We start from the raw sequence: 27,177 nt of genomic DNA on the forward strand, positions 1-27,177 counted from the left end.
TTTCGTTAGCCGATGGACCAACTGGGGGAAGGGGGGAGGAGTCCAGTGACGTTGATGTCCATGACGTCACCGGATCTCCGACGGGACTCCCGGAAGCCGGCGGAGAGGTGAGTGTTTTACATTATTGATGAAAAGAATTTTAATCAATCAAAAATTTTAACGATTAATCGGGTAATTAATCGTTAATTTCCGCAGCCTTAGTTTAGTTATATCTGTTCAATACGTGCAAAAACACTGGTCCTTCCAGAAATCTTATGAGCTGACAACTTCCTGTGCTCTCTGCCCCTCTGACTGTTATCAGTTAGCACTGTTTCCCGCTATTTCTGTGGACTACAAAATATCTCTCTCCTATGTTATGGAGAAGGGGAGAAGAAGTCTGTAGCCTTGTTCTAGGATGAGTCTTGAAAGCAATGGTCACTATGTCACCCTGCGTGGCCCCAAAACGTTGGTTTTTCACATGAGGCACTTCTGCAATTAATGCACACAAGAAGTTTAAACATTTTCTGTTTAGTGCTGGGGATCTTCATTGCTTTCAAGACTCAATGCCGCACGGCATCAACCTTGATCTATCACTGCAAGCACCGCAATTTACCAAGGTCCTTAATGCTGTATGGAGTGCGGGGGATACATTTGGAAGTTGTTCTAGGATGATGCTGCTGCTGCTTCATTTATACAGTACACAGTGTTGTCAGCGTAGGACAGGAAGTGTATTACCGGCAGGATCACCAGGTGAAAATAAATGAAAAAAGCTTGAAAAAAAAAAAGAAAACTAATGCAGCCACCACATCTAATGGCTGGTAAGCTGCAATATTTTGCAGGAACCTGTTACTTTGATACTATAAAGAAGAGACTATCACCTCGTCTACTAAATAAATAAAAGGCAAATGATTGCACTTACAAAATAAAAACTTGAAAGATAGAGATGTGTTTAATTTGTAAGTGCAATCATCTGTCTCCTATCCAATTATTAAATAAAGTGATATTCGGCACAATCTGATGCACTCTCTTCTTTACCCTATTTTAGTTCTTTCCATACCCGCTGTGAGTATGCTGTGGGTTTGCAAGGATGTACAGACTCTACCATTGGGTGCAATGTTTGATTGGTTGTTTGAACCTGTTACTTTGCCTTTATTTGTTGGAGCCATTGGAAGAACCTCTGACCATGGGGGAGCATGCAAACTTCTTCCCTTCCTCCCAGGACGCAGTGCTGGGGCCTGAGCGGCCAATTGTCAGACAAGGACCCTGTCACAAGTGGGAAACAAGAAGCTCATTAAAGTCAGGTATACACATATATATTTTCTTTGTTCAACCTACGGCCTGAACGAAGAAGATTTAACAGATTGCTCCACCAATGCTTACGAGCATCAGGAATCAGCCAAAATTCGATACATGTGTACCCGGCTTAACACTGTGTAAGCTCTGACATTGACTGACACAGAGTGTACACAGGAATAGAGGCCATGGCTTTGCCAGACGAACAGACGGCGGGTGAGTAAGGGGAAGGTAGGTAAGTATTAGCTGGTGGTGGGTGGCCTAGAAAATCAAGAGATAGGCAAAGTGACAGATACAATTTAAATTCAATTTTTTTGTAGTTTTGGATAGGCTGGGAAGTTAGCGTATTTATTATAATTGCATTAATGTTTATAACCCTACCTGAGAGATTTCCGCTCACTTCCTGTACCTGTGACATCAAGACAAGGAAGGAGGGGAACAAGTGTTACCAGGATAAAAATGTACAAACAGCAATTTGTTTATGGTAGAGCTTTGTAAGCTTTCTCCACTATACCTAAAATAAATAAATATAGATAGATGATAGATAGATAGATAGATAGATAGATAGATAGATAGATAGATAGATAGATAGATAGATAGAGTATAAATATATATATACAGTATAAATATATATACACAGTATAAATATATATATATGTTTTAGGTCAACTTTTGTTAGCTGTATTCGAGGATGGAGCCCTACACATTAAAACTCCCCCTGTATACCATACTCACCTGTCGGCTCGTTCGTGACATCTCACCCTCCCTTACCCTTTCTTTTATCATTTACTCTTTTGAAAATGCCCCCTTACTGGCATACTGCCCATAGCGACTATGGCACACCTCAGGTTGCGTTAGGCAGGTTGATGATCTCTATGATCGGTACGCATCAGTAGGGCTCCAACTGCAAATATATATATGTATATATATACATACACTGTATATACAGTATAATGCTGTCTGTATGCATTGCAGATATTTTACTTAATTGTCTGTCCTTTTAGCTATTAGTAGTTAGTAACATTCGAATGTATTTGTTCTGTAATGTTAAAGGGAAATTCCACCTTTTTGAAAAAAAGGGTGAAGAGTTTGGAGAAGGGAGGGGAAGTGACGAATCTAGGCCAAAATAGCTGATTTGGAAAAATTCTCCAATTCAGTTCACTTTACGGTTCAGCTATGTTGTCCTAGATTGTTCACTGCTCCTTCCTTCTCCAAACTCTTCACCCTTTTGTGAATAACCCTGTTAGTATTTGAGGTTGATTAAAGACACAGGTCTATGGAGTTAAACCTGTGTGAGGGTGTGTGTGTTCCAGTCATTAAGAGTACCTGAACCCCTGTACGTTTTGTTCTCCGAGGAAAGTATTTAATCGATTCTTGAATGATTCCATACTTTCTGCTGATATCACTGCTTGTTGAAGAGAGTTCCACAATTTTACCGCTCTAACATAAAAGAACCCCCTTCGCCCCGTGTGGTTAAACCATTATTTCTCCAATTTTAGGTGGTGGCCTCTTGTCTTTTTTTGCATGTTTACAGTAAAAAGTTTATTACTGATATTGCCCTCAACATTAAACATTTTGAAAATCATGTCCACTCTTCATCCCCTCATTTCCAGAGTGAACAAGTTTAATGTTTGCAATCTTTCCTCATAGCTTTGGTCCTTCAGCCCCTTTATCAGTGTTGTTGCTATTCTCCAGACTCTAATTCAAGGACATCCTTTCTGTGAATTGGTGACCAACATTGAACCACATGCTCAAGATGAGGCCGAAACCAGTGATCTGTGAAGTGGCAAAATTATTAATTTGTCTCTAGAGTACATTCCCTTTTTAATACAAGACAGTACTCTGCTCGCTTTGTTTACTGCAGTCTGGCATTGCAAGCTATTGTTTAATCTGTGGTCTACTATGAACCCCAAATATTTTCCCACTTCTGACGACCCCTGCGGAGCTCCCATTAATGTGTAGTCTGTACGCCTGTTTTTAACCGCAAAATGCATTACTTTACATTTTTTAACATTAAACCTCATCTGCCATGAAGTTGACCACTCCTCTATTTTATCCAGGTCCTCCTGCAATGTTATAAATGTCTGAGCTTGTGTCTGTTACCCTCACAATTTTAGTATCATCTGCAAACACAGAAACAAGGTTATTAACACCTTCCCCGATATCATTATAAACAGGTTAAACAGTATGGGGCCTAGCACAGAACCCTGGGGCACACCAATCTCATCCTTAGACCAATTATAAAAAGAGCCATTTACCAATACTCTCTGGACACGTTCCTGTAGCCAGTTCTCTATCCATGTACACACCATGTCATCTATGCCCATAGAGTTCAGCTCGGGTGGCTGTGTGGCAGGGAAGTAGCGGCACAATCTTGGGGGGGCCCTCTTCTTCCTCGCTGGGCCCCCCCAAGTGGCGGAGAGCCAGGGCCCAGTCGCAATTGCAACCGCTGCGACCCAGGTAGTTCGCCAGTGCTGGTTGTTACTTATGATACCATTACCACAGACAAAGTCGTGCAGATAGTCCTTTATCATTCCCTCAAACAATCTACATACTATTGATGTTAAACTGACCGGCCCATAATTCCCAGCTAGGTATCTTAAAGGAGAACTATGTGGTCAGGGCTTTTCCCCATAGTTCTCCTAAGGGTCACGGGAGAACACAAACTAGCGTTCTCCCATGACCCAAAGCTCAGCATACCGCGATCTACAGCTTGCGGTATACTGAGACGCAGCAGCCGGGACGGATCCCGAAATTACTGTCGAGATCCACCCAGCTGCGTGATTGACAGCTGGCTCTGCCTATTCAGAGGCAGAGCCAGCTGTGCCCGCCCCCTCCCCCGTCCGTTCCGCCAGTCAGCACTGGAAGATCGGACAGGGGAGGGGGGAATCCCTAGAGTAAAAATCACTCGTCTCATAATTCTCCTTTAAGCCTTTTTTGAATATTGGTACTATTGTCACAATAACTTTGCTGAGCTCTTTAAGTACTCGTAGGTGCAGGTTATCTGGTCCTGACCGAGGAATCCCCTGCTGTTTTTATTGTATTCTGACAGCAGCCGCTGTCAGATTAGCCGAATAGTACTTGCAGCTGATTGGCTGCAGGCTCCATTCGGGGAAGAATTTTCCGACCTGCTCCTTCGATCAGCTGATCGAGGGATGCGGGGTGGAAGGGTACTGATGGGTACTGATGACAGCATCCACACAGCGAATTGCAGCCCGTTCATCAAGGTTTGAGGCGTGTATTGCCTACTTTAGCCTTTTAAGGCATTTCTTGGCTTATCCACGCCCCTTATTCAGTTCTAATGAGTGTCAGGTAAATACCCCAACATTTATATCCATGCTGGTAGGACAGACAGCTTAATTCAATTACCATGGAGAGGCAGATGTTATTGTTCAAGAACAGGATGGGAGGTGTGAAAGTTATGGAACCACCCTGTTCTAGTTAGACAATCCAATTGGTGTCATTGGTATCAGGAAGTCTTCTCTGGTGTTAATCCTTCAATTTGAGTAGCTGAAGGTGTGAATTGTTATGAAAACTCTGGAGTAGAAAGGATATATGTGGAAAACAAATGGTGCCGAAGGCCCTCACGCCTGTTCAGGGATGGTTTGACTTAGATGGCCTTTTACACCCATCTTGGAAACCAGTTGTTATCTGTGTCCAAAATGTGCACCTCACTGTCCTCCAAAAATATCCTTTTTCCTTTGCCCTCCTATGGTGGCCTATTCATCTGTTGAGAAATTGCTTTATCTGATGTGTTTGGGTGTTGGGTCTTTTGGATGTACACGTCTCTGTCCTAGTGTATTCTTGAGCTTGCAAGACACAGGGATGCAATGTTTGTTAAAGATCCTTCTTTCATGGACAGTGAGTTGCACATCTTGGACAGAGGACTACGTGTTTACAAGACGTATGAAATTAACCATTTAACATCGAACTGGAACAACTATCCCTGAATAGGGGTGTGGGCCTTCAACACCATCTTTCTTCCACAAATAATGTCCTTTTACCACCTTTACCCTGGCGTTTTGACAACAGTTCCCACCTTCAGACATGCAAATTGAAGAAATAAGACATATGAAGCCTTCCTGACACCAAGGATGGGTTTATGTAACTAGAGCAGGGTTGTTCCACAACTTGCACACCTCCAATCTTGTTCTTGGACAACATCTATCTTTCCAGGGTGATTGGATTAGGCTGTCTATGCTAAGCAGTGGAAGAGGAGCTATTTTTAAGCATTGCCTATGACACTCCATTGTTAACAAGCATGGCAAGCCCTTTTTCATGGTGGGTATTGCACAAATGTGCTTTATCTTCCTTTCATCAAACAGCTCTGAAATCAGCCTATGGTTCTCTATTACTAGACATTTTTGGCTTACCAAAGAACTGGAAGTCAGCACTGTGCATGTAAATATTTTATGAAACAGTAAAGCCATTTGATGTTATTGGGGCAGCATTCCATGCATGTTTAGAGTCCTGTCACAGCACGAGTCAGCCCTGGCGAGAGCATTGTATAAGGCCTTGGTTCTCAACTGGTGGGTCGTGACCTTTGCCTCCCTGTAGCACAGCACTGTCAGTTCTTGTGCCAAGCAGCCATTCAAAATATGCTCCCCAGCACTGAGTTTCAGCTTGAGGTCGGGTGGGCTGGGGGTATGGCCGCGGTGGAGCTCCAGTCATACGTGCATTGCCTACAGCTCCCTCGCGTGTTTGGACCAAAGTGACATCACATTCTGGCTCCCAACACATCTACAGGCCGCGCAAGAGAGCAGTACCAACAATGCACATATGGATGGAGCTCTGTCACAGCACAGCAGCCCACACTGGACCCCAGGCTGAGGATCCACTTCAATTCTCATAAGGTAGGGAGACTGTGTGGACCTGAAAAACATTTTTAAAACATTTTGGAGTGTGTATGTGTGTGTGAGAATGTATGTGAGTGTGTGAGATTGTGGTTGTGTATCTTTGTCAGTGTTTTTGAGGGCTCATTCACACTAGTACAGTGCGTTAATCGCATAGTACTGTGCGACTAATGCACTGTACCAAGCAATCGCACCTACGGTGAATTCTGGTGTGGGATGTTTGTTGCGTTGCCATTCATTTAAATGGTACGCCAAATGCACCTCCCAACCACAGTTCGTACACCCGCACCGGAACGCACGGTACTCTAACGCCGTGTGTTCCATTGCAGTGCAGACATTGCAGACTTGGGTCACAACATAATGACCAAGGAAAATGTGGGTCCTGAGGTTACACAGGTTGAGAACCACTGGTAGAAGGTACTGTATATGGACCATGGGTGGCTTTTTAGTTTTACTTTGGCCACACCAATCCTATGGATAGTGACATGGGAGGACTGGGTTGGGGGGGGCGGACAGTGGAGAAAATGTCTCCTGGCCGAGTAATAATTAGATTAAGATTATTATTAATATTGGGCCGGTGATCTTGTTTGGACATTTTTCACCATAAGGACAGCAATCAGAGGAGAACCTGCAGTTAATGACCAGTAACTAACTTTCTTTGTGGCTCTGAGATGTAATGTGACCAAATGCTGAGAGCATTTTTTTATCTGGCCAGTCTAAGTAGGTGTCAGCAAAATTGGTGGTCAGCAAATAACAGGTCCTGTTGCATTGTGTCATTTCATTGGTGATTAATGGAAAGAATGTCCCTTACATTGGTGATTGATGGCAATAATCCCCTCTACATTGGTGGTCAGTGGCAAGACTGCCCCTTACATTGGTGGTCAGTGGCAAGACTGCCCCTTACATTGGTGGTCAGTGGCAAGACTGCCCCTTACATTGGTGGTCAGCGGGACAAATGCTCCTTACATTGGTGATCAGTGAGAAGTATGCCCCTTACATTGGTGGTCAGCGGGACAAATGCTCCTTACATTGGTGATCAGTGAGAAGTATGCCCCTTACATGGGTGGTCAGTGGGAAGAATTCCCCTTACATTGGGGGTCAATGGGAAGAATTCCCCTTACATTGGTGGTCAGTGGGAAGAATTCCCCTTACATTGGTGGTCAGTGGGAAGAATTCCCCTTACATTGGTGGTCAATGGGAAGAATTCTTCTTACATTGGTGGTCAGTGGGAAGAATGCCCCCTTACATTGGTGATCAGTGAAAAGGCTGCCCCTTATATTGGTGATCAGTTGAAAAGCTGCCCCTTACATTGGTGGTCAGTGGGAAAGATGCCCCCATACATTGATAGTCAGTGGGAAGAATGCCCCCTTACATTGGTGGTCAGTGGTAAGAATGTCCCTTACATTGGTGGTCAGTTTAATTTATTTGACCATTCAGTGCACATGCAGTTTTAAACTGATATTAAAGTCAAAAGGATTTTAGCTATTTCAAATGCACTTACAATAGATGCTGATCCTTGATGTTTAAAAGTTTTAGTTTCCTGCAGAATCAGCTGGTCCCCTGAGCACTGACCCTGATATCTTGTGTTGGGGTGGCTCCTTTCCCTTGCAGTATCTTATGGACCTATCCTTGTGTGTGCTAATAAGCTTTGTGTATCTCCACAAACACACAGGCACTGCAAGGCAAATTACTCCTCTGTTCCCTGCCCCCTGCTTCTCCTTCCTCCCTTCTCAAAGCGAGTAGATGGACGGCTGCTGGAGACTCTACTGTCCCTTGTGATCTTGTACTGGACAGGAAGTTCAGGGAAGATGAGCTGAGAGAGTTGGAGCCTGGTATCTGAACATCCCAATTACAAACATTTTCCATCACATCACTGCCATACACTGTTCTATTTTCAAACTCACGTGTCCTTTAAGTAGCTGATTATGTCAAGCTCCCATAATGACAATACTTGAAAGATATACAATTACATTTATGGATGTGTCTATTTCCCATTTAAATAAAATCTCCAAGCTGATACTGCAGTTTTCACTTCTTCCTTTCAACTTGAATATTTATGAGCAGTGAGATAATGGGCTTGAGAAATGAATACGAGGAACAACATGGAAGCAACCAAAAAAAGAGAAGTTATTTCAGTAACAGCTAATGTAGCAAGTTCCCGTTAATGGAAATCCTTATGGCAACACAATCCTCTTAATGTCGTAGTTATCCTACTGTCATTTTTAAGTTTTTAATGCCACCTTGCTAATTTAAAACTTATTCACAAGAGAGTGGTTTTCCTCAGCCCGTACGGGCTTGTGCACACCATCAGTGCCTGGTTGTGTTGCCCAGTGAAGTCCCCACACAAGGACAAGACAAAAAGTAGTTGTACAGGCTACTTGCAGAAAACTACATGAGAGGGCGGATACAAGACCAGTCAGTCAGAGCAGCAGTAACTGTGTTACGGTAACAGCAGGTCCAACTTCATGTACTTCAACAAATGTGTGACAATGCGCAGTTTGATTCTACCATGCTGTTACCAAGACGTGACGATACCACTCTCAGCCTCACCTTGCCCAGACATTTTCCAATTCACGGGACAACAATCTAAGGCCAGCAGACTGAGAGCTATCATCGCTGTGATTGGTTAACTCTGTAGTTAACCCTTTACACAGAAAAATAGCTGCCACCACGTGTTTTAACGGAACAACGTACTGTTCCCAGCAAATGTGGTGACAATGCCTGTGATGCTCCCTGTCTGTTCAGACAGGAAAGTAAGAGGTTTTACAATATGCTCCTCTCAGAGGCAAGGATACTTTTAGTTCTTATTTAGGGATGGTGCACACCTAGGCGACACCTCACCACATGGCAATCGTGCACGATTCCACGCGAATTGCCTCACGGTCAGGTTTTGCACCGATCGTGCTGTGGGTGCCATTATTTTCTAGTGGCACCCCAGTTGCGACGGGCGAATCTAAACCAGCCGCGAGTCGCGTGTCACAAAAAAAGGTACATGTACCTTTTTTCTGCGATTGCCGTGCGGATGTCACCCCATTGAAATCAATGGGACCACACGGCAATCGTGGCCTGCATTGTGCAGGACCGTGCGATCCCGGGCCTCAGAGCATAGAGATAAGCTTAATGATTTTAGCAGATAATTTTTAATAAAATAAATGGTGCAGACAAAACATACAAATATACGGTACAATGTTACAAAAAAAAAGCAAATAAATCAGCAGTAAAACAAAAAGGGAATAAGAATGAAAGAGCTTAACAAAGTTCTGGGTTCTATGAGTTCCAGCAGAGTCCCGTCAATGAAGCAAAAAATTGATCTGGCACTTACATATTTAGAGTGTACCATAACCCTTACAGTGTAATGTTAAAACATTACCTATACTTGTTTGGACAATTCAAAGATAAATGAGGATGTTGTTTAGTTAATAAGACCTAAAAGAAATTGTAGAATTATTATGTATGCTGTGCGTGTCACCTTATCTCTAGCTGAATCTGAGAAATCTAAGTTTTACATTTTTCCTCCGATAGAGATGTGATCTACAATGTGGTCTACAAGAAATTGTAGAAATACAACATATTCTGTGTGTCGCACATTACTTTAATCATAATTTAAGAAATATATTTTTTTGGGGCTCTCCCAAGATAAATGTGCATGTGGTTTAATGAGGTCTAAAATCAACTGTGGAAATATTACACATACTGTGTGTTGCATTTTGAGTCTATTGTAATTTTACCCCCCAAAAATACTTTCAATTAATTTTGTTGTTCAATTGCCTAATTTGGAATTGTGGTTTTGACAATAATGACCATTAGAAATGTTAGAATTAATACTATTCCAGTGCTTTATTCCACTCCTTTAGATAGTGTTAATATACTCTATATTATGCATATCTGGCCTTAATAGCTGTGTTGTGTCAGATTTCAAATGTGGTCTACTTCAACAGCTGAAATGCTGTCTATGGAGTCTGGACAAAATGTTTCCTTTATTTTGTGTCTATGTACTCTTAGATGTGGATCTGCAGGATGAAAGAATGCATGCTGTGTGTTCCTTTCAAAATGTGTCCTACTCCAACTGATTCGGTGCTAACTGTACAATATCTCTGGCTTCTGTGTCCTACATAATCCACTATACTTTTATTGCATCATTTTATTATCATCATTATCATTTGTCTTGTCTCTCCCTCTTCAAATGCCTGCTAGTAAAAAGGCTTACATGATGTGCAAAGTGTCTGTGCAATATTTCTGCCTCTTGTCTTTGACATAATCCACTATCTTTTTTTACATTGAAGCCTGCCTCATTTTTTACTCTTGACATGCAGCCTAATAAAATAGCATACATGATGTGCAGAGTAACTTTGCTATATTCTCATTCTTGTATCGGACATAAAAGATTGCGATTTTTAATTTTTAATTTTTGACCTGTCCTGGCTCTCCCTCCTACATTGCTGCCAATAAGATTGCTTATGTAGTCTCCAGCCACTGTGCTATATGTCTGGCTATTGTCTCTGAAATATGATTGACGCTAGCTTCGTGTTTTCTTAGACGTGTAAACCTTTCTTAGCCGTTAGATCTGTTCTATTACTTCAATTGCTCAATTTTAGGCTATTACTACTAGAAAGCATAAGTCACGTATGTTTTTAGGTAGCAGAAACTACCTAATAAAGATACTTTTTACAAGTTAAATCACAAGTTAATCAGATACAAGTGATGCTGCTTTATGTAAGCCAAGGAATAATGTAAAATTTAAAAAATGTAATACACATTAGAATTATGTGATGCCAGAATGAGGTGTCACTGACGCTGTCCCAGAAAAGGGTACTGTTCTGTAACACCATATATAAGAAATCTCTGAAGCATATCATTTGAAGAATTTTTCCCATGTCAGCCTAACCCTAACTCTACTGTCTGATTTTCTTTTCTGCTATTATTATTCATTTACTTTGAGGATTATTACTATAAATGTTGTTGTACAGAGCAGAAGGGTGTAAAAATGATCTGCCCAGGGTGTAAAATATGCAAGGTATGCCATATTATATATTCCTATTTTTCAAATGTTCTACAATTTAGTGATCTCACTAATGTTCCAAAAACTGTAGCTGTCATTAATTTTAGCACGGGTTTCCTGAGACCTGAAGCAAATTCCAAGGGTTACTCTGGGGTAAAATGGTTGCGAAAAGCTGCATTATAATAAGACATGCAAGGAATTTATTCATGCAGACATGTCAAGTTACTGAGAGGTCCATTAATTAATTAAAGAACAGGAACACTGAAAGTGAACTTCTCCTTTAATTACCCTGATGACTTCCCCCTTTAGCTTATATCGAGGATAAAGTTAGATCTTACAAAGCAACCATCTAAAAGGCTAAAATGAGTACAAAGATGAAACACGGGCAAGTTGTTTGTAACATAATTTCCCATAAATGTTTTCACACCACAAATACAGAAAGTACTGTTGTGAAACTGTGAAAGTGCTGGCACATAAACTGTAGTCAGTGGTACAACTACATTGTTGTAGATTTGCACAGTCTTCCATGAGTGCAGTGCAGGTTTGGGCTGTAACCTAGGACTAATGATAGAGATGTGGGGTACAATAAGCCCAGGGCCCAACCAGTCTATGGACCCAAAGCTCTCCGGCACTGCTTATTTATTTATTTATTCTTGTATCAGATTGACAGTATTTAAAAAGACTTTGTCAGGAATTTGGGACTGCTGCAGGTATAAAGTGCAGATACCCAGGGCATCACTGGCCAGAAGCAAAGAAGCTTTGCCAGTCAGAACATCCTGAGATTCAATCGAGATGGAAAGGTTGTGCAGGCATGTGTAGCCACGTATACTGTACATGCCTGCACTTTACACCTATCTCTGTAGTGCAGTTTCAAGTTTAACTAAGGCCCCCATCACCTAGGCTAATCAGGAGGGCATCCGTGTCACCGCTATGGCATCCATGTCTGTCCAGTCTCTGCCTCCATCTTGCGATGGAGGAAAAAACTAAAACTGACAGACCCCATGTCTGTCTATGGGGAGTTGAATGTAAAGGGACACATGTCCATTTACATCAGATTACCTCTGATCTGGCACGATCAGGTCCGCCAAAACGGAACTCTGTTCCATTGTTTTTCCAGACCTGACCAGAGTCGAGGGTAAGCAGGTGTAAACGGACACCCATCTGTTTACACTCGGCTGCACATAGACTAGCATAGGGCATCCAATCAGGCCCGCTTGAAGAACTGACAGATGGACCTGATCGGACCGTCCGTGTGAAAGGGGCCTTAAAGTAAAATGTTTTTTTTTTTAGATTTTGGAATGAGTGGTAAGAGGTCAGAACCTCTTTCAAGTCTTAATTATTGTCTGTCCGCCCATTAGGGATTTATTCTTCCTTTCTAATTGTCCTGATCAATGTCACCGAGAATGAAAGTGAGGGCAAATCTAAAAATTTGAGTTTCCACCAGTACAATAATAGAGGATACATCTTCCAATGGGGAAATTTGCTCTCATGAGAATAGTCTAAGAGTGGATTTTGCTCGCATTGAAAATATATTATCTCACTTGTTAAGCCTACAGGACAGGAAGCGAAGGAAAATCTTACTTTTGAAACACAGATGGGAAAAAAGGGTTTAATGCTTGTTAAGTCTAGGGGTAGACTTTTCTTTTTCACCATCCTCTCTTCAACCCAATGCTCTAGGTTGTGGGCAGGCCCTCGCCATCTTCACGTTCAATGCATGGCTATTGGCTATTGGCAACAAAATAAACAAAACATTTTTAGTGATAAGTGTTAGACTTAGCCTCTTATTTCAATTAAAGAAGGACTCCAGGAAAATGTGTAATAACCCCTGCAGTGGGGCTACCCCCACACAGCAAGGGTTAAGTGCTTGTTTTGGTCCAACAAAGCTTGGATACCCCATAGACATATAGACAAAGAAAATTACATTTTTATTTAAGGCATTTCGAAGATTTTTTGGTTCCAACACTGGAGCACACATTCTATAGCATATCACCCTCGTTATTAGATTCAGTGTATATGCAGTGCAAACTGTGTGTGAGAATGTGGGGCGCACACGAAATAGGGCTTAATATCTGCTTAGCCAACATCCAGCCTCAATGTAGCCCATAACATTAGTAAAAATCTACATTAGCTACCTAGATGAACGATCACTTGATTAAATGAGCCAAGGATAGCCTAAAGAAAGTTAAAAATAACAAGCTAACAATAAGCAATGGTGTCACGAGAACATGTGCTAATGCTGGAGTGGGTGCCTGGCATCATCCCAGCAAGGGGATGTGATTCCGGCATCCCTCGCCTCTTCTTCCTCATATGACCATATGAGAGTGGTAGACAGTTCGCTGGAGCTAGTCTGCATCGTTAGGGGAAAAAGAGGAATGAAAAAGGAATGATTGATTTGAATGGCTTGAAAGCTATCAATGAACTGTAAAGTTTAACTGATGATTCTAATGTAGTATTAAAGCCCATTTCCATCTTTGCAGAGGTATGTTTAAAAAAAACATATGCCAGCAATGTACACCTAGTGTACATGAAGCAGACATATGCCGGTACTTTACATGAACACAGAAACTTACTTTTTATGTCATCTTCATCGCCTCGTGGCTCCTTTTGGAATGGTCGCCTCTGTGCTCTGCAAGCAGTCTGTGTAAATTAACACTCTCTCTGAGCTCTCTCCCCCCATTCATTAGTATTCATAATGGCAACCCCCCCTGGACAGTGTATAGTGACCTGGAGAGGCAGAGCTGGTGTGCAGTGATCTTGTTACAATGACTCATAGGGAGGGGTTTAGCTGCTTTACAAGACAACCCCAGTGTCAGACTAAGTTTCCTCTGGAGAAAATGTTTCATTTGTATGACTCAGACCTGCTAAAAAGGCCATAGAAAATTAAGAAAACCCTCAATGTGAGTCATGAAAATGTACACACACAAATACATTATCACTGCACCTCTACATCACCACAGTAAATGCTAATCAAACTTTTTTTCAGACTGAATCCAGATCAAACGAATACACATTGTCCAGCAAAGTATTTCTTTAGGAAAAAATAAATCTGCGCTCCTGGATATGTCTAAATTGTACTTGTACCCAAAGCAGCTATGAAATAAAGGAGGTAAACCGCCTTTAAATAGATAGAGTATTTGTAAGCGCTGTGTTACAAATACTCAAAGTATTTCTTTATATTTGTGCCCAAGCACTTACAATCATCATGTTTCCAAACAGCTCAAACTCTCTCAACTCTGCTTCCCTTAACTTCCTATCCAGTACAATATCACAGCAAAGTCTCCAGCAGATGTCCATCTACTAGCTTGGAAAAGGAAGAAGGGAGAAAGAAAGAGCAGGGAGAAAGGTCTTGCCTTGCTGTGCTTGTGTGTTTGTGGAGACACACACAGCTTACTAGCACACACAAGGGTGGTTCCATAGAAGTGTGTCAGGCCGCCGGGTATCATCTGGTGCTCACATCATTACGTATACACGTGACGTCGTTACATAATGACATCACGTGCACTTCAATGCCTCTGGCCAACTTGGCGATGAACGTTCATCGCCAAGTTCATTCAGGTACGTTCATTCAGCGGAATCAGAGATGCCAGTCCCCTCCTCTCTCATGCAGCTCTCGGGCTCTCGGTTCGTCCAACTTTTCAGAGTGGGTAATACCAAAATGACAGTCAGTCATTCCCTGAAGGTGTCAAGCGGTGTGACCCGCATCCCCATTGTGACGCCACTGCTCCACATGACCCTGCAAGGGAAAGGAGCCACCCTAAACAATATATCAGGTCCAGTGCTCAGGGGACCAGCTGATTCTGCAGGTAGCTAAAACTTTTAATCAAGGCGCAGCCTCCATTTTAAGTGATTGATTCAGCATCTGAAATAGCTTTAAAAACTTTTGAATGTAATATCACTTTAAAGTAGACATGTGCACCGGCAAAAAAATTGTTTCGTTTCGTTTTGATTCAAATTTTGCGTTATTTCGTTTTTCGGGATTTGGGTCTGAAAGTCAATTCGTTTCCGAAACAAATCGCACATGTCTACTTTAAAGCATTCTCGAGCTTTGCCCATGTAGGGTGAAGCAACTGGTATTCTTTGAAGAGACACTGGGGGGAATTTATCAAAACTGGAGCAGACAAAATCTGGAGAGGTTGCCCAGGGCAGCCAATCAGCTTCTCTCTTCCGGTTGCTCAGTTAAGATTTAAAAATGAAAGAGAGAAGCTAATTGGTTGCCATGCACAACTGCTCCCAATTTTGTCTGCTCCAGTTTTAAATAAATTCCCTTAACTGTCATCTTGTCCATGCAGATCCAAGAGACTGTGATTCAGCACAGGGCCCCACTGACCCTATACTCACTTTGCCTGCGTTCCCTCACCGCTCCTTTCTCCGCAGACCTAGGGGAGTGGTGACAGCACTCCCTCAGTCATGTGACAGTGCTTGGGCCAATGGATTGGCTGCTCTTCCCAAGCACTGTTAAAGGAGAGCAGGTCATATGAGGAAGAAGTGGTGAGGGATGCAGACAAGATGAGTTTCTTTGCAGAGACACTGTCACCTAGCATTGGGGAAGTAAAAGGATGCATCGCTTGGGTCGGGGCAATAAAGTGAACCTGTGGCTTTGCACTGTATGGACGAAGGGAAGATTTGCTTTAATAAGTGAAGAAGAACAATGATGATGTGAGAAACGCAGTGACTCATACCATCCAATCAGAAGCCTGTAGAAGTCATCACGTTTAAATCACTGGTCATTATGGGTTATTGTAATGATTTCCTGACTTTAATAAATATAAACACAACTGTGTTTTTAAAGTTTAACTCAAGTCAAAACATTTATTTTTCTAGAATTGGATACAGTAGGATATGGTTAGAAACCCTACCAGGATTGTATTGCTGCCCATGACCGCACTGGGACGTTTTCCCCCCACTACCTGTTTGAAGGGTGTCAGAACATGAAATGAGGGAAAATCTCCCAAAAGGAGACACAGACAGCAATAAAAACCTGACAGATATGCCCAGATTCTAACCTCCATCCAAAAATAAAAAAAAAGTCTTGTTATCATGTTCTATTTGTATACACATTGTATTAGTTAACATATCCATCTATTTTGCTATACATCCTAGGTGGAAAGGTTCCCGTCAGTGAACAGAAGTCATCTGCATTGTCGTCCGCGTTGCCTCCTCCACCACCCATCAAATCACCAGTGGGCCCCTCATCACTCCCAAGTTTACCACCCAGGAACATCCGTCTTCCAGAGCCCATGTAAGTAATGCTTTTAATATATTCAGATAGTAATATCGTATATTGGTAAGATGCAGAGATTGTCCTCATACATAGCTGGAGGTCAGGTGGGGTTTTAAAGGCAACATTTTTTTAAAATGAAAGTTTCTGTTTTGCCCAATTGATGAGATAAAAACATTGAGCACGTGAATTAAAGGAGCACCATTGTGAAAACCTTTCGAGGGAATGTACCAAAACTGGAGCAAACAGAGTCTGGAGCAGCTGTGCATGGCAACCAATCAGCTTCTATTTTTCATTTTCAAAGCTTAACTGAACAAACTGAAGAGAGAAGCTGATTGGTTACTATGGGCAACAGTTTCACATTCTGTCTGCTCCAGTTTTGATAAACTCCCCCATTATACATTGATAACCTACGGGGTCTAAACTTGTAATCATTTAAGCTAAAGGTCTGGTTCATACCTGGGCGTTTTGTAGAGCGTTCGAACGCTCTGCAAAACGCTCAAACACCGAAATCCCATTATTTCCTATGGGTATGGTTCACACCTGGGCGTATTACAGGCCGTATGAACGCACTACAAAATGCCCTACGCTCAAAGAAGTACAGGAGCTTCTTTGGGGCGTTTTTGTCGCGCGTTTCCATTGGGATACAGCCAAGTAGCCCTCGGAAGCGTGCGTTTGTCGCGTGTTTTTTACTGCGAATCACGGTAAAAACGCGCGACAAACACGCATATTCGATACGCCTAGGTGTGAACCCAGCCTTACAACTTTGTTTGAGTGTTTGTATGAAACTCTGCAAAATTGTTTGTCAGAGCATTCGATTTTGCCATTATTGAGTCAAATAATTTAGTTTGAAGCCCCTAAAAATGTCATCCAGACCTGCTACTTAAATAGAACCCCAGAAGTATTAAACAGGTTTCTTTTATTGCATGATGCAAAGCAAAGTTATCAGACAGATGGCCACTATGCTCTCTATCCCCCCGTCCACTGGTCTTGCCACTTCCCCGCTGTAGTTCTAATCAGCAACTGGTGGCATCATTATGTCTCTGCTCGTTATAGTGAGCGAATCCTGGGGTATCAGACTCCCACTCTGAACTAGCCCTCTATCAGTGTGATTTGATTGACAGGCCATAAGTCTCCTAGTCTCTCCCACCTCCTATTACTTCAGCGGGCACTACCCACAACACCTGCGATTCGCAGGCTATATAATCCCGCCCATGTTGATGCCCATTTACTACAGTTCCCATGGCATTGAGGAAACTGTCATTTCATTGAGCGGCGCTATGAGAGGGGAGGAAGTGACATATACGTCAGGATAACATTTCTTCCATGCACCCGACAGAAGCTATTTTTTTTCTGAAATGATGCAATGAAGTATGGGACTTTTTGGGTGAATATCAGCCAACCTGAGAGTTTGTAAGAAGTGAATAGCAGCTTATATGTGAGCAGAGTTATCGCCACTGATTACCAATTTAAAAATGAATGCAATGAAAAAATTTATAGTATATTGCATATTTGCATTTTAAGAAATATATATATATATGTGTGTGTGTGTGTATACAGTATATATATAATGTCCATCAGCCCATGGGGTTGTAGTGGTTATTTCCTGACTGAGGAAATATTAACAGCTAACATTTTCTTAACTCAGATAGAAAACAAAAAACATTTTTCAACCTGGGCCTTCGATATTTCTCATCGCTGTGCTCCAAAATTATCCTTGATTTGTCCCCATTAACTGTTACAAAATCAAAAGACAGTTAAAAAAATTATTATTTTTGAGTGACATTCTAACCACATATGGTTAACTTAAAGTGACATTAAACCCTCAGATTGTTTAACATAAACCAATACTGTAATGTGCACCTTACTGTAATCCATGGTAGTTTCCCTTCTCTTTGCTGCTCTTCCTTTTAAATCCTCATATCTTCTCATGCTGGGGGACAACTTCCCTTTGCAGCTGAGTGCCTCTTCCTGTAGTGCTGGCTCAGGTTACAAGCCTATACAAACCTATACACAGACACCATGTATCCATTCCTGAGACAAGGCATTCTGCTGCAAAGGGAAGTTCTGCAGAGCATGAGAACAGATACAGATTTAAAAGGAAGAGCAGCGAAGAGAATGGAAACAACCATGGATTACAGTAAGGCACACATTGCAGTATTGTTTTATGTTAAAAATGTTTAATGTCACTTTAAATCAATTTCTTTTATTATTTCCCAAGCCTTTGATACATGCCGGCCAAGCTGGCCAGCAAAAACGACAGTGACGGTGAATGAGACAAATTATAGGGTCTCATTCACACAGGCGTAAAGAACAGCTTTTTGCTTCATGTTAATAAAATAAGTCAAGGCACCTGGACTTGCTGTATTTTTCTTGAAGACATTTCACTGGTCGTCCAACCAGCTTTCTCAATTTAGAATGACTTGTACAAAAAATTCTGAATTCATTCTGAATTGAGAAAGCTGGTTGGATGACCAGTGAAACGTCTTCAAGAAAAATATAGCAAGTCCAGTTGCCTTGACTTATTTTTACAGATATACCCTGACCCGGATGAATGAGAACCTTCACAGACATGTTAATAAAGCTTTCATAACACTAAGGGGCTGATGTATAAATGCTTCAACCAGCTTGCATCTGAGCGAATGCCATTTGCATGACATTCGTGTCACTAGATATCAGAATTTCCTATGCTCCTTTATCTTTGCCTCTATTCGCATAGAATGAATGTTCATAGAGATTCGCAGTGTGAATGGCTCCGCCTATTGTTTATAAATAGACCTTTTGAATTTTACTGCATGAAAATGTATTTCAAGTAGAAATTATTTTTTTCCCCTATGTGGCTGGTTTACTTCTATGTTGCAGTTTTAGTGTGTTTTTAAATGGAAACTCTAAGGGCCCATTCACACCTATGTATGTGCGTCATCACATGTGTGTTGATGAGTATGTGCATAGGTGTGAATACACTCTTTATGTACGAGGCAGCTACTCACTAAATCCCAAATTTGCCTTTTATTTACAAGAAGGAGCACTGCCAACCTCAAACTTATTTGAGCTCGCACGGCCAGGAAAGTTGACCCATCAGTCATTAGTATTAGTAAGAAAATGTGGAAGTACAGAGGTTAGTATTTGCATGCAGACTCACTGAGGGCTGCAACAGAATGAAGCAACATATGATGAAATCATCTGACAGATCGCTTACAAACACCATCAGATATGGGAAATCTACAAATAGACAAGCATGCATTGCATTTTCTGAAACTTGTGCTGGGAGATAGATGGGGCTCCCAGTGCTAAAGTCATATTAAAGTCAAAAGTTTTTAAAGCTATTTCACATGCTGATGAAATCACTTACAATGGATGCTGCTCCTTCATATCTAAAGGTTTTATTTTCCTGCAGAATCAGCTGGTCCCCTGAGCACTGGACCTGATATCCAGTTTTAAGGGGGCTCATTTCCCTATCAGGGTCCTTTGGAGCCACCCTTTGCGTGTGCTAGTAAGCTGTGCGTGTCTCCACAAACACACAAGCAAAACAAATGGCAAACGCACTCATCAACTCATAACCAACTTTAAAGCAAGGTGCACATGGAAGGGCTTTCAACAGTACCACAAACACACAGACACAGTAAGGCAAACCATTCAATTACTCTCTACTCCCTTCTGCTTCCTCTCTCTTCATTTTCCTCTTCTACTAAGCTAGTAGATGAACAGTTGCTGGAGACTGCTCTGTCCCTAGTGTTCTTGTACTGGGCAGGAAGTTCAGAGAAACAGAGTTAAGAAAGTTGGAGCTGTTTGGAAACATGATGACTGTAAGTGCATGCCATAAATTGAAAGCAATACTGTGCTGCGCAACGTATATGTGTTTCATCTGGATTCATTATTGAAAAATGTTTGAGAGTTTAATATTACTTTAACCTCCTTTTGTAATTGCTATTTGGTCGGAATCTCCCGATTTTTTTGCCTTCCTCTGGATCAACAGGGGGTAACTGTGAGCATAGGGCTCTGTTCATGGAGGCTGTTCTGTTTTTGTTTTCTCTATAGGTTGAACTACATGGTGTCTTCTTTCTATGTCCTAACTATGTAACTATAGCCAGTACACTAAGGTCCAGAAGTAGTTTACTCTTTACATTTACTAAAGAAAGTCATTTATAATTAAAAAAAATTGAAACATTTTTGCAAAGAAAGTCTAAAAATAAAAGGAGAAATGGAAATATAGTTTAGGAAAACAGAACTCCGTTCTAAATATGAAGCATTATATTGCTTTAAAATGAGGAACTGTTCCAACCATTAAATATAATGATATAAAATGCTCATTTAACTTTCTATCTATTGTAATGCAGTGAATACCCAATTTATTACCTAAATTCTGCAAAATGTTGTCAGAGCCGGCCCCTTCCATCATAACGTGCTGCAAAAACTTACAATGGCTTAAGGAAAATGAGTTCTCACTTAAAGATTTATGGTGGTCTTCAGCATCTGTCACACTCCAGGGTATGATGGATGCTTGATCCCACACTGCACACCATGGTGCCATCCAGCTAAAACAGTATTATCAAAGAAGAAGTGCAGTGACCTAGTACAATAAGACTCAACATTTGTTATATTAAAATGTATGTGTATGATGGACTCGCAAATACCATCCCAGGCTCAATCCCTCCCTACAGAGTCTCTTTACCCCAAGCTCCATCCTAATGTCCTTGTTGAACAGAACCATCCCTCCTGTGCTTACAGCTGTTAGGGGTTTTCTTCTGGTGTTTCTAGGTCCATTCTTGGTTTTTCTTGGTCCCTTAGGCATGGAGTTGTTTCATTATGTGATAATAGCCAATGCAGTGCTAATAAACTACATTTTCTTTTTTAATTCACAGGATGCCTGATGATGAAAATTATGATGACGTTGAAGGTATGTATGCTGTACAAATGTAATAATTGTTTTGCTAGTCATGATACCATGATTCATGTTATAGAAGAAAAATATATCCTGTCTGAACCTTACCTACAAATGCTTGATATCACTTTGTAGTACTGAGGTATACAGGGGCACTTATAAAGGCAAGGTTACAAAGGCCTTTGCTAGTGTAAGACGTAAATGACCAATGCAAGGCTAAGTGACATCAAACAACCCTGAAAGGTTTTTCATATTAAGGACAATAATTTGATATCATAATGCTCTAGACATGTATTATTGATGAGTCTCTTTCATACAAGCACCGACCTATGGTCACCCACTGTGGTCCTTTGTGGTAACTGCAAACATATCAACCAGAACATGCTGTTTAAGGCATCTATTGAATTTGCTGGGCTACCTCTAGAATGTACAGTGTACAAATCCAGTTAGCTCCAAACTTCCTGGGCACTCTGGCTATGCTGTATTGAAATCCCAAAGTGTTATTAGCCCTGGCCAGTTAGCTATGTCAACTGCAGAACACCTCGTCCTTACATTATGAAGATGAAGAAAGGGGGATGTGTTCTGCAGTCCAAAGCAGAAGGAAGCGGCCTAGGGTGACAACACTGCTCCTCCATAGATAGAGTACAATGAGTGAGTCTTGTCACCCTAGGAAGTGTGTTCAAGGTAGGATCACCAGGGAAAAATATAGGAAAAAGCCTGAGAAAAGAAAACGAATGTTGCCACTACAGCTAAGGACAGGTAATCTAAAATATATATTACATTTTTGTTCTTGGATTTACATACTGAATTATTGAGATGCTGTAAAATGCAAAGAAGGGGGAAAGTAATAAAGACAATGCCATTTATTCAAAGGGACACTAAACTCAGGAGTTAAACCTTAAAAATGTATTCAAGTACATTAACTATTAACAAAAATGTATCTTATTTGTGTATCACTTGGCTGTAGATCCTCAAATCATCTCTGAATTGGTGCTTTTATTGAGGTCTGTAGTCATTTAACTAACTGGTTACCATGTGATAATTGCTATTAGTGCAATACATGTGACAAATAGCACCTCGCGCCAAACCCTGTGTAGCTGCAAGCACTATAAGAAGTGTTACCCTCTGAATATATCAAATTATAATGAATGTGCTGCGCTTCATCTAGAACAATACATAAACAAATCTCTATAATAAATATGTGCTTAAATAATACATGCAATCAAAAAAGTGTTCACAATGAATCTTCTTATAAATAATAGTCCTCTGGAAAGTTCAATCATAAATTTCGTGTTCAAATATACACAAATGTGGAATCACACATATATAGTGCTCAAAATGCACCACACTCTTTATCCTTCCACTGTGAAAGTTCTTTGTACAAAGTCCATACGTCAACTCCAATTATCACCCAGGTGCTCCCCCTCTCAGTGGGCCGCTCACCCTATAAATAGACCTGAACAGGTCTAGAATCGCTTTAATGGGTCTCCAATCGATCTTATTCAAAGGCCATCTCTCCACAATCGTTGCACAGAAAATGACGTCAGCATTTCATCACGACCATATCCAACAAAATATAAAAACAGCCCATAGCGTAAAACCGCAAAATTAAAAAACCTCCTTTATTTTAAAAAACTACTCACATGAGGAAAGTAGACATAATACTTCAAATAAAATGTATGCTCGACAACTCTCTCTCCCTGTCACCGTGTTCTCTGGGAGCAAAGACAGATCAAATAGGAGCTGTGCTGCAGACCATGCAATCTCCAATCCACGTCTGGTGCAAACACAGGATGAAATACCTCTGCTCCACCCCTCATTGCAGACCCAGCTTATTGTGAACACTTTTTTGATTGCATGTATTATTTAAGCACATATTTATTATAGAGATTTGTTAATGCATTGTTCTAGATCAGTGGTTCTCAACCTTTCTAGGGCCGGGACCCCTTGGTAACATTTGCCAAGTTGTGGTGACCCCCAACGGTAAAATTTAGGGATGACGCGGCTGCTGCAGCGACATCTGGAGGCGTGGCAGGAGAACTGACACTGCTGCGCTAGGAGAGAGCTGAGGAGGACTCTCACCTTGCACAGCGACCCACAGGTTGAGAACCACTGATATAGGCAAAGACAGGACCGGGATCTGCAGCTGGAACTAGAAGAATTGGATTTAAAGTATGAGGTACATACTCTGCAGTACTGTCACTGATAGGGATGGGCTCGGGCGTGTTCGCAGCTCCACGTGCCAAGCCCGCCAGGAAGCTGACAGCGCCAATCACAGGCACTGAGACATTTCCCGATCTCTGCAGATGCGGACCGGGAACATTGAATGCATAGCTAGAGGTGTGTTTTACATATTTTTTTGCTTGAATACATACATATTGCACTCACCCTCTGCTGCTGTCAATCACTAGAAGGGGACCTGATGGAGTCCCCTTCTAGTGAAGGAATAAAAAAACAATCATTTTTTATAGTAAATATGTAAATGCTATATAGTAAATTTATGTTTTCTTTTTTAGGACCCTCAATCAATGATATAGTAAGTAATTTTTTCACCTGTGAAAGAGTGAATTACATGTATGTGCAACTGGAAATATTGGCATTTTGCATATGTTTCTGTAAGTCTATGGATAGAGCTCTTTCAGCAGATTTTCAGCAAAAAAAAAAATCTAGGCAGCCGAGTGAATAACCGACCCGAAGTGAAGTGTTCGGCTATTCACTTCAGGCTTGTAGCAGAGTAAACCTTTCTGGGAGAAAGTGTTTCCCTCCTGGGCGGCCGGGAGCCGTATTAGATTCCCAGAGCGTCCGGGAGAGTAATGACAGATCAGCGTCCCTGGTTGCCAGGTAACCAGGGACGCCATCTGTCATTACACACTGAGAACCCGGAGAGGCCGTTGTGATATCATAGCGACCCCGCCGGGTTCTCAGTGTGTAATGACAGATGGCGTCCCTGGTTACCTTGTAACCTGGGACGCTGATCTCTCTGCAAGTGGCCGGAGCCAGCCGTGAGATGACACCTAGCTCCGCCCAGCTGTTAGAAGCAGGCTGTCGGCTGGCCAGTGGCCGGCCGTTCGGCCAGCTTTGGCTTTCACCTCGGCTTAGTCGATCCGAGGCATATGCCTACAGCTCGACTGAGCCGCTCGGCCAACTTCGGGACCTTACGGGCTATAGTGAATAGCCCGTACACAAGCCCTTCGGTTCTACTAAACCGAAGGGGTCCTGGGGCCGAAGCTAGACGAAGGATCAGCCGAAGCTACGACTAGATCCTTCGGCAGCTTAGTGAATAGACCCCATAATCTCTAGGTGTCAACTATATCTTCTCACAGTAGTTTTTAAGCATGGGTGTTAAATTGCACTGCCCAATATAGAGATAAATAATACAATGTGCCTGAAGCCTGCATTGGATTAATTTAATTACCGCAGACTCTACATCCTTGTGATATACATAGGGAAAGATTATGGGAAAAAGTTTTGCTTCTTGAGCTTTTCCTGTCCATATGACAGGGTGGTGAGCATGCAGAGCAGGGATGACAGTTAGGATGAGACAATTATACCTGGGTTCGTTTCACGCAACCTTCACCAAATTGCACTGAAATTCAAAGGTTATTCTGAACCCCAATGAAGTGGAAGCTGAATACAGTATTTTAAAATCAATTCTCTCCACAGGCAAGATATTGTCAAACAAGGGGCATGGAGAGCTGGACGCTTCCCAAGGGGACATGTACTAATGCAAATAAAAATTCTAAGTTTGTTCAGAGGAGAGCAACTTTTTTTAATAATGCTTAAAGTGGAACAATAAAAACAATATACAATAAAAATGCAAAATTCCATTAAATAACATGCATTAAATCCATTCTCAACTGTTGGGTCACAACCTCGTGTTGAGTGGGTCACCACGTGCCTTCCACTGTGCTAGGTGAGAAGCTCCTCAGCCTCCTCCTAGCGCAGCACTGTCAGTTCTTGTGCAGAGCAGCCATTAAAAACAAAAATGGTGTCTGTCACCGAGTGTCAGCTTGAGATGTGGGAATGGCCGAGAGGGAGCTCCATCCATACTTGCATTGCTTACAGCTCCCTCATTTGCCCTGTAGAGGTACCTGGACCGGAGTGACGTCACATTCTGCCTCCCACACAGTTCGATCACCCGATCTTGGGTCGCGACTTAATGACCAAGGACAAATGTGGGTCCTCAGGTTACACTGGTTGAGAACCACTGGTTTGAATTACATAGTTGAGTGATTATCTAAACCTGAATGTATGCTGGGCTTTAAAGCTGAATGTATGCTGTATGCTGGGCCCTAAAGCTGAATGTATGCTGTATGCTGGGCCCTAAACCTGGCTGTATGCTGGGCACTAAACCTGAATGTATGCTGTATGAAATGCTGCATGTAAACAAAAGGGGTGGGGATGCTGGCTGATTTAGTTACCGTACCCCTTAGAGGAGTTTTATGTCTCATGGCATTTGATTTTTATTAAAAACACTTTATTAGCGTATTTAAGCATATAAATATAAGGGTTTTTATGCAAAATATATTTGGCCAATTTAGATCTAAACCCTGAATGAGTTCAGCTTTAAGGAATAGCTGGAGTCTGGTGGGCCAAGTCGTGCAATGGCTAATGCCCCGTAGGAGATCCAGCAACAAGATCCCACCAAATAATTTATAGTGACACTAAACTCAGGAGTTAAATTAAAAATATATTCAAGTACCTAAACTATGAACAAAAATTTATCTTATGTGTGTTTCACTCGGCTGTAGACCCTCAAATCAACTCTGAATTGGTGCTGACACTGTCCTTCCTTCTGGAGGGGGGCTACTTTTGTTCCTCATGGTCCCTGTGTGTGTTGTAAAGTAGTCACCGCTCCAAGCTCACTCCTGTGATGGACTACAAACTCACTACAAGTAAGTAAAATATAGAGAGATTGTAGTGACACTAAACTCCTGAGTTTAGTGTCACTAGACATCAGAAACTATTTGGCAATCCATCTCTCTAGCATCTACCAAAAAATGATATAATTGTGTCTGGTCAGACTGACAGGTTAAATGTGCAAAGAAACCTACAATGTGAGTTACAGCAATATACACAAGTACCAGGCCAGAGACAGCATGACAGAAACACAAAGAACTAAACGAGATGGACAATGACACAAGACAGACAAAGGCCTACAGGAACTCACCCCAAACATATATGACAAAGACTGTCAGGAACACTGATCTGACTATTGCATCCATTCAGGTTTCAAAGTGTCATTTTTCTAATGCAGAATAAATAAGGTTTATAACTTTGTATTAAACATAATAATGATAATGTTCTGTTGTTTCTTTATTCTTCTGCAGAGTGAGGAGAGTGATGAAGAGCTCTATGAAGGACTTGACGAGCCAAGGTATATTTTTATATACAGTACTGGTGTTTCTCTCTGTGTTAACCAAAAGGGTGGTTCATTTTACCAAGTGAAAAAAAAGAAAATAAAGTGAAGGTTTTTTGACAATATCAAACATGAAGGTTTTATGTTTTATCTTATATAACACTTTTAGGCTTCATTCATACTATGCGATTTGGGATTCCAGCGGCAGGAGCCTACAGATTCCTGCAGAGAGTGATGTATTCCAAACCTCATGTTATCATATCACATACAATTACAAGCAGACTGCCGCTTACAGGTGCGGCTGCTGTCACCTGGTCATTAACATGAACTGAAACAGTAGCCTCAGCTAAATGGGACATTTGGAATTCCTGCTGCAGCAATATGTAGGTTCCTGAAGGTGGTATCCCAAATCTTGTTGTGTGAATGAAGCCCTATTTTATTTTTATTTTTTCCATTTCTAAACTGACACTGTCACGAGGGAAGCTGCCATTGCTGTCCTCCTGAAAACACTGTTAGTTGCCTGGCTGTGTCTGATTAAAAAGTGGAACGTGGAACTCTATTTAAAACAACAACAAAAAACAACACTCACTATAC

The 27,177-nt window shown here is 41.6% G+C and overlaps 1 protein-coding gene across 1 annotated transcript in view; it reads left to right on the forward strand.

Moving 5' to 3' along the window:
• The window catches only part of FYB (FYN binding protein), a 64,922-nt gene that overhangs the window by 4,600 nt on the left and 33,145 nt on the right, over positions 1-27,177 (forward strand). The window contains exons 2-5 of the mRNA XM_018554388.1: positions 16,225-16,363; positions 21,205-21,239; positions 23,741-23,760; positions 26,555-26,601. Coding sequence (XP_018409890.1) covers positions 16,225-16,363; positions 21,205-21,239; positions 23,741-23,760; positions 26,555-26,601 — 241 coding nt within the window. The remainder of the gene's footprint in view (positions 1-16,224; positions 16,364-21,204; positions 21,240-23,740; positions 23,761-26,554; positions 26,602-27,177) is intronic.

Source organism: Nanorana parkeri, unplaced genomic scaffold (genome assembly GCF_000935625.1).
Source record: "Nanorana parkeri isolate BGI_ZX_2015 unplaced genomic scaffold, ASM93562v1 scaffold156, whole genome shotgun sequence".
Classification (NCBI taxonomy): Eukaryota; Metazoa; Chordata; class Amphibia; order Anura; family Dicroglossidae; genus Nanorana; species Nanorana parkeri.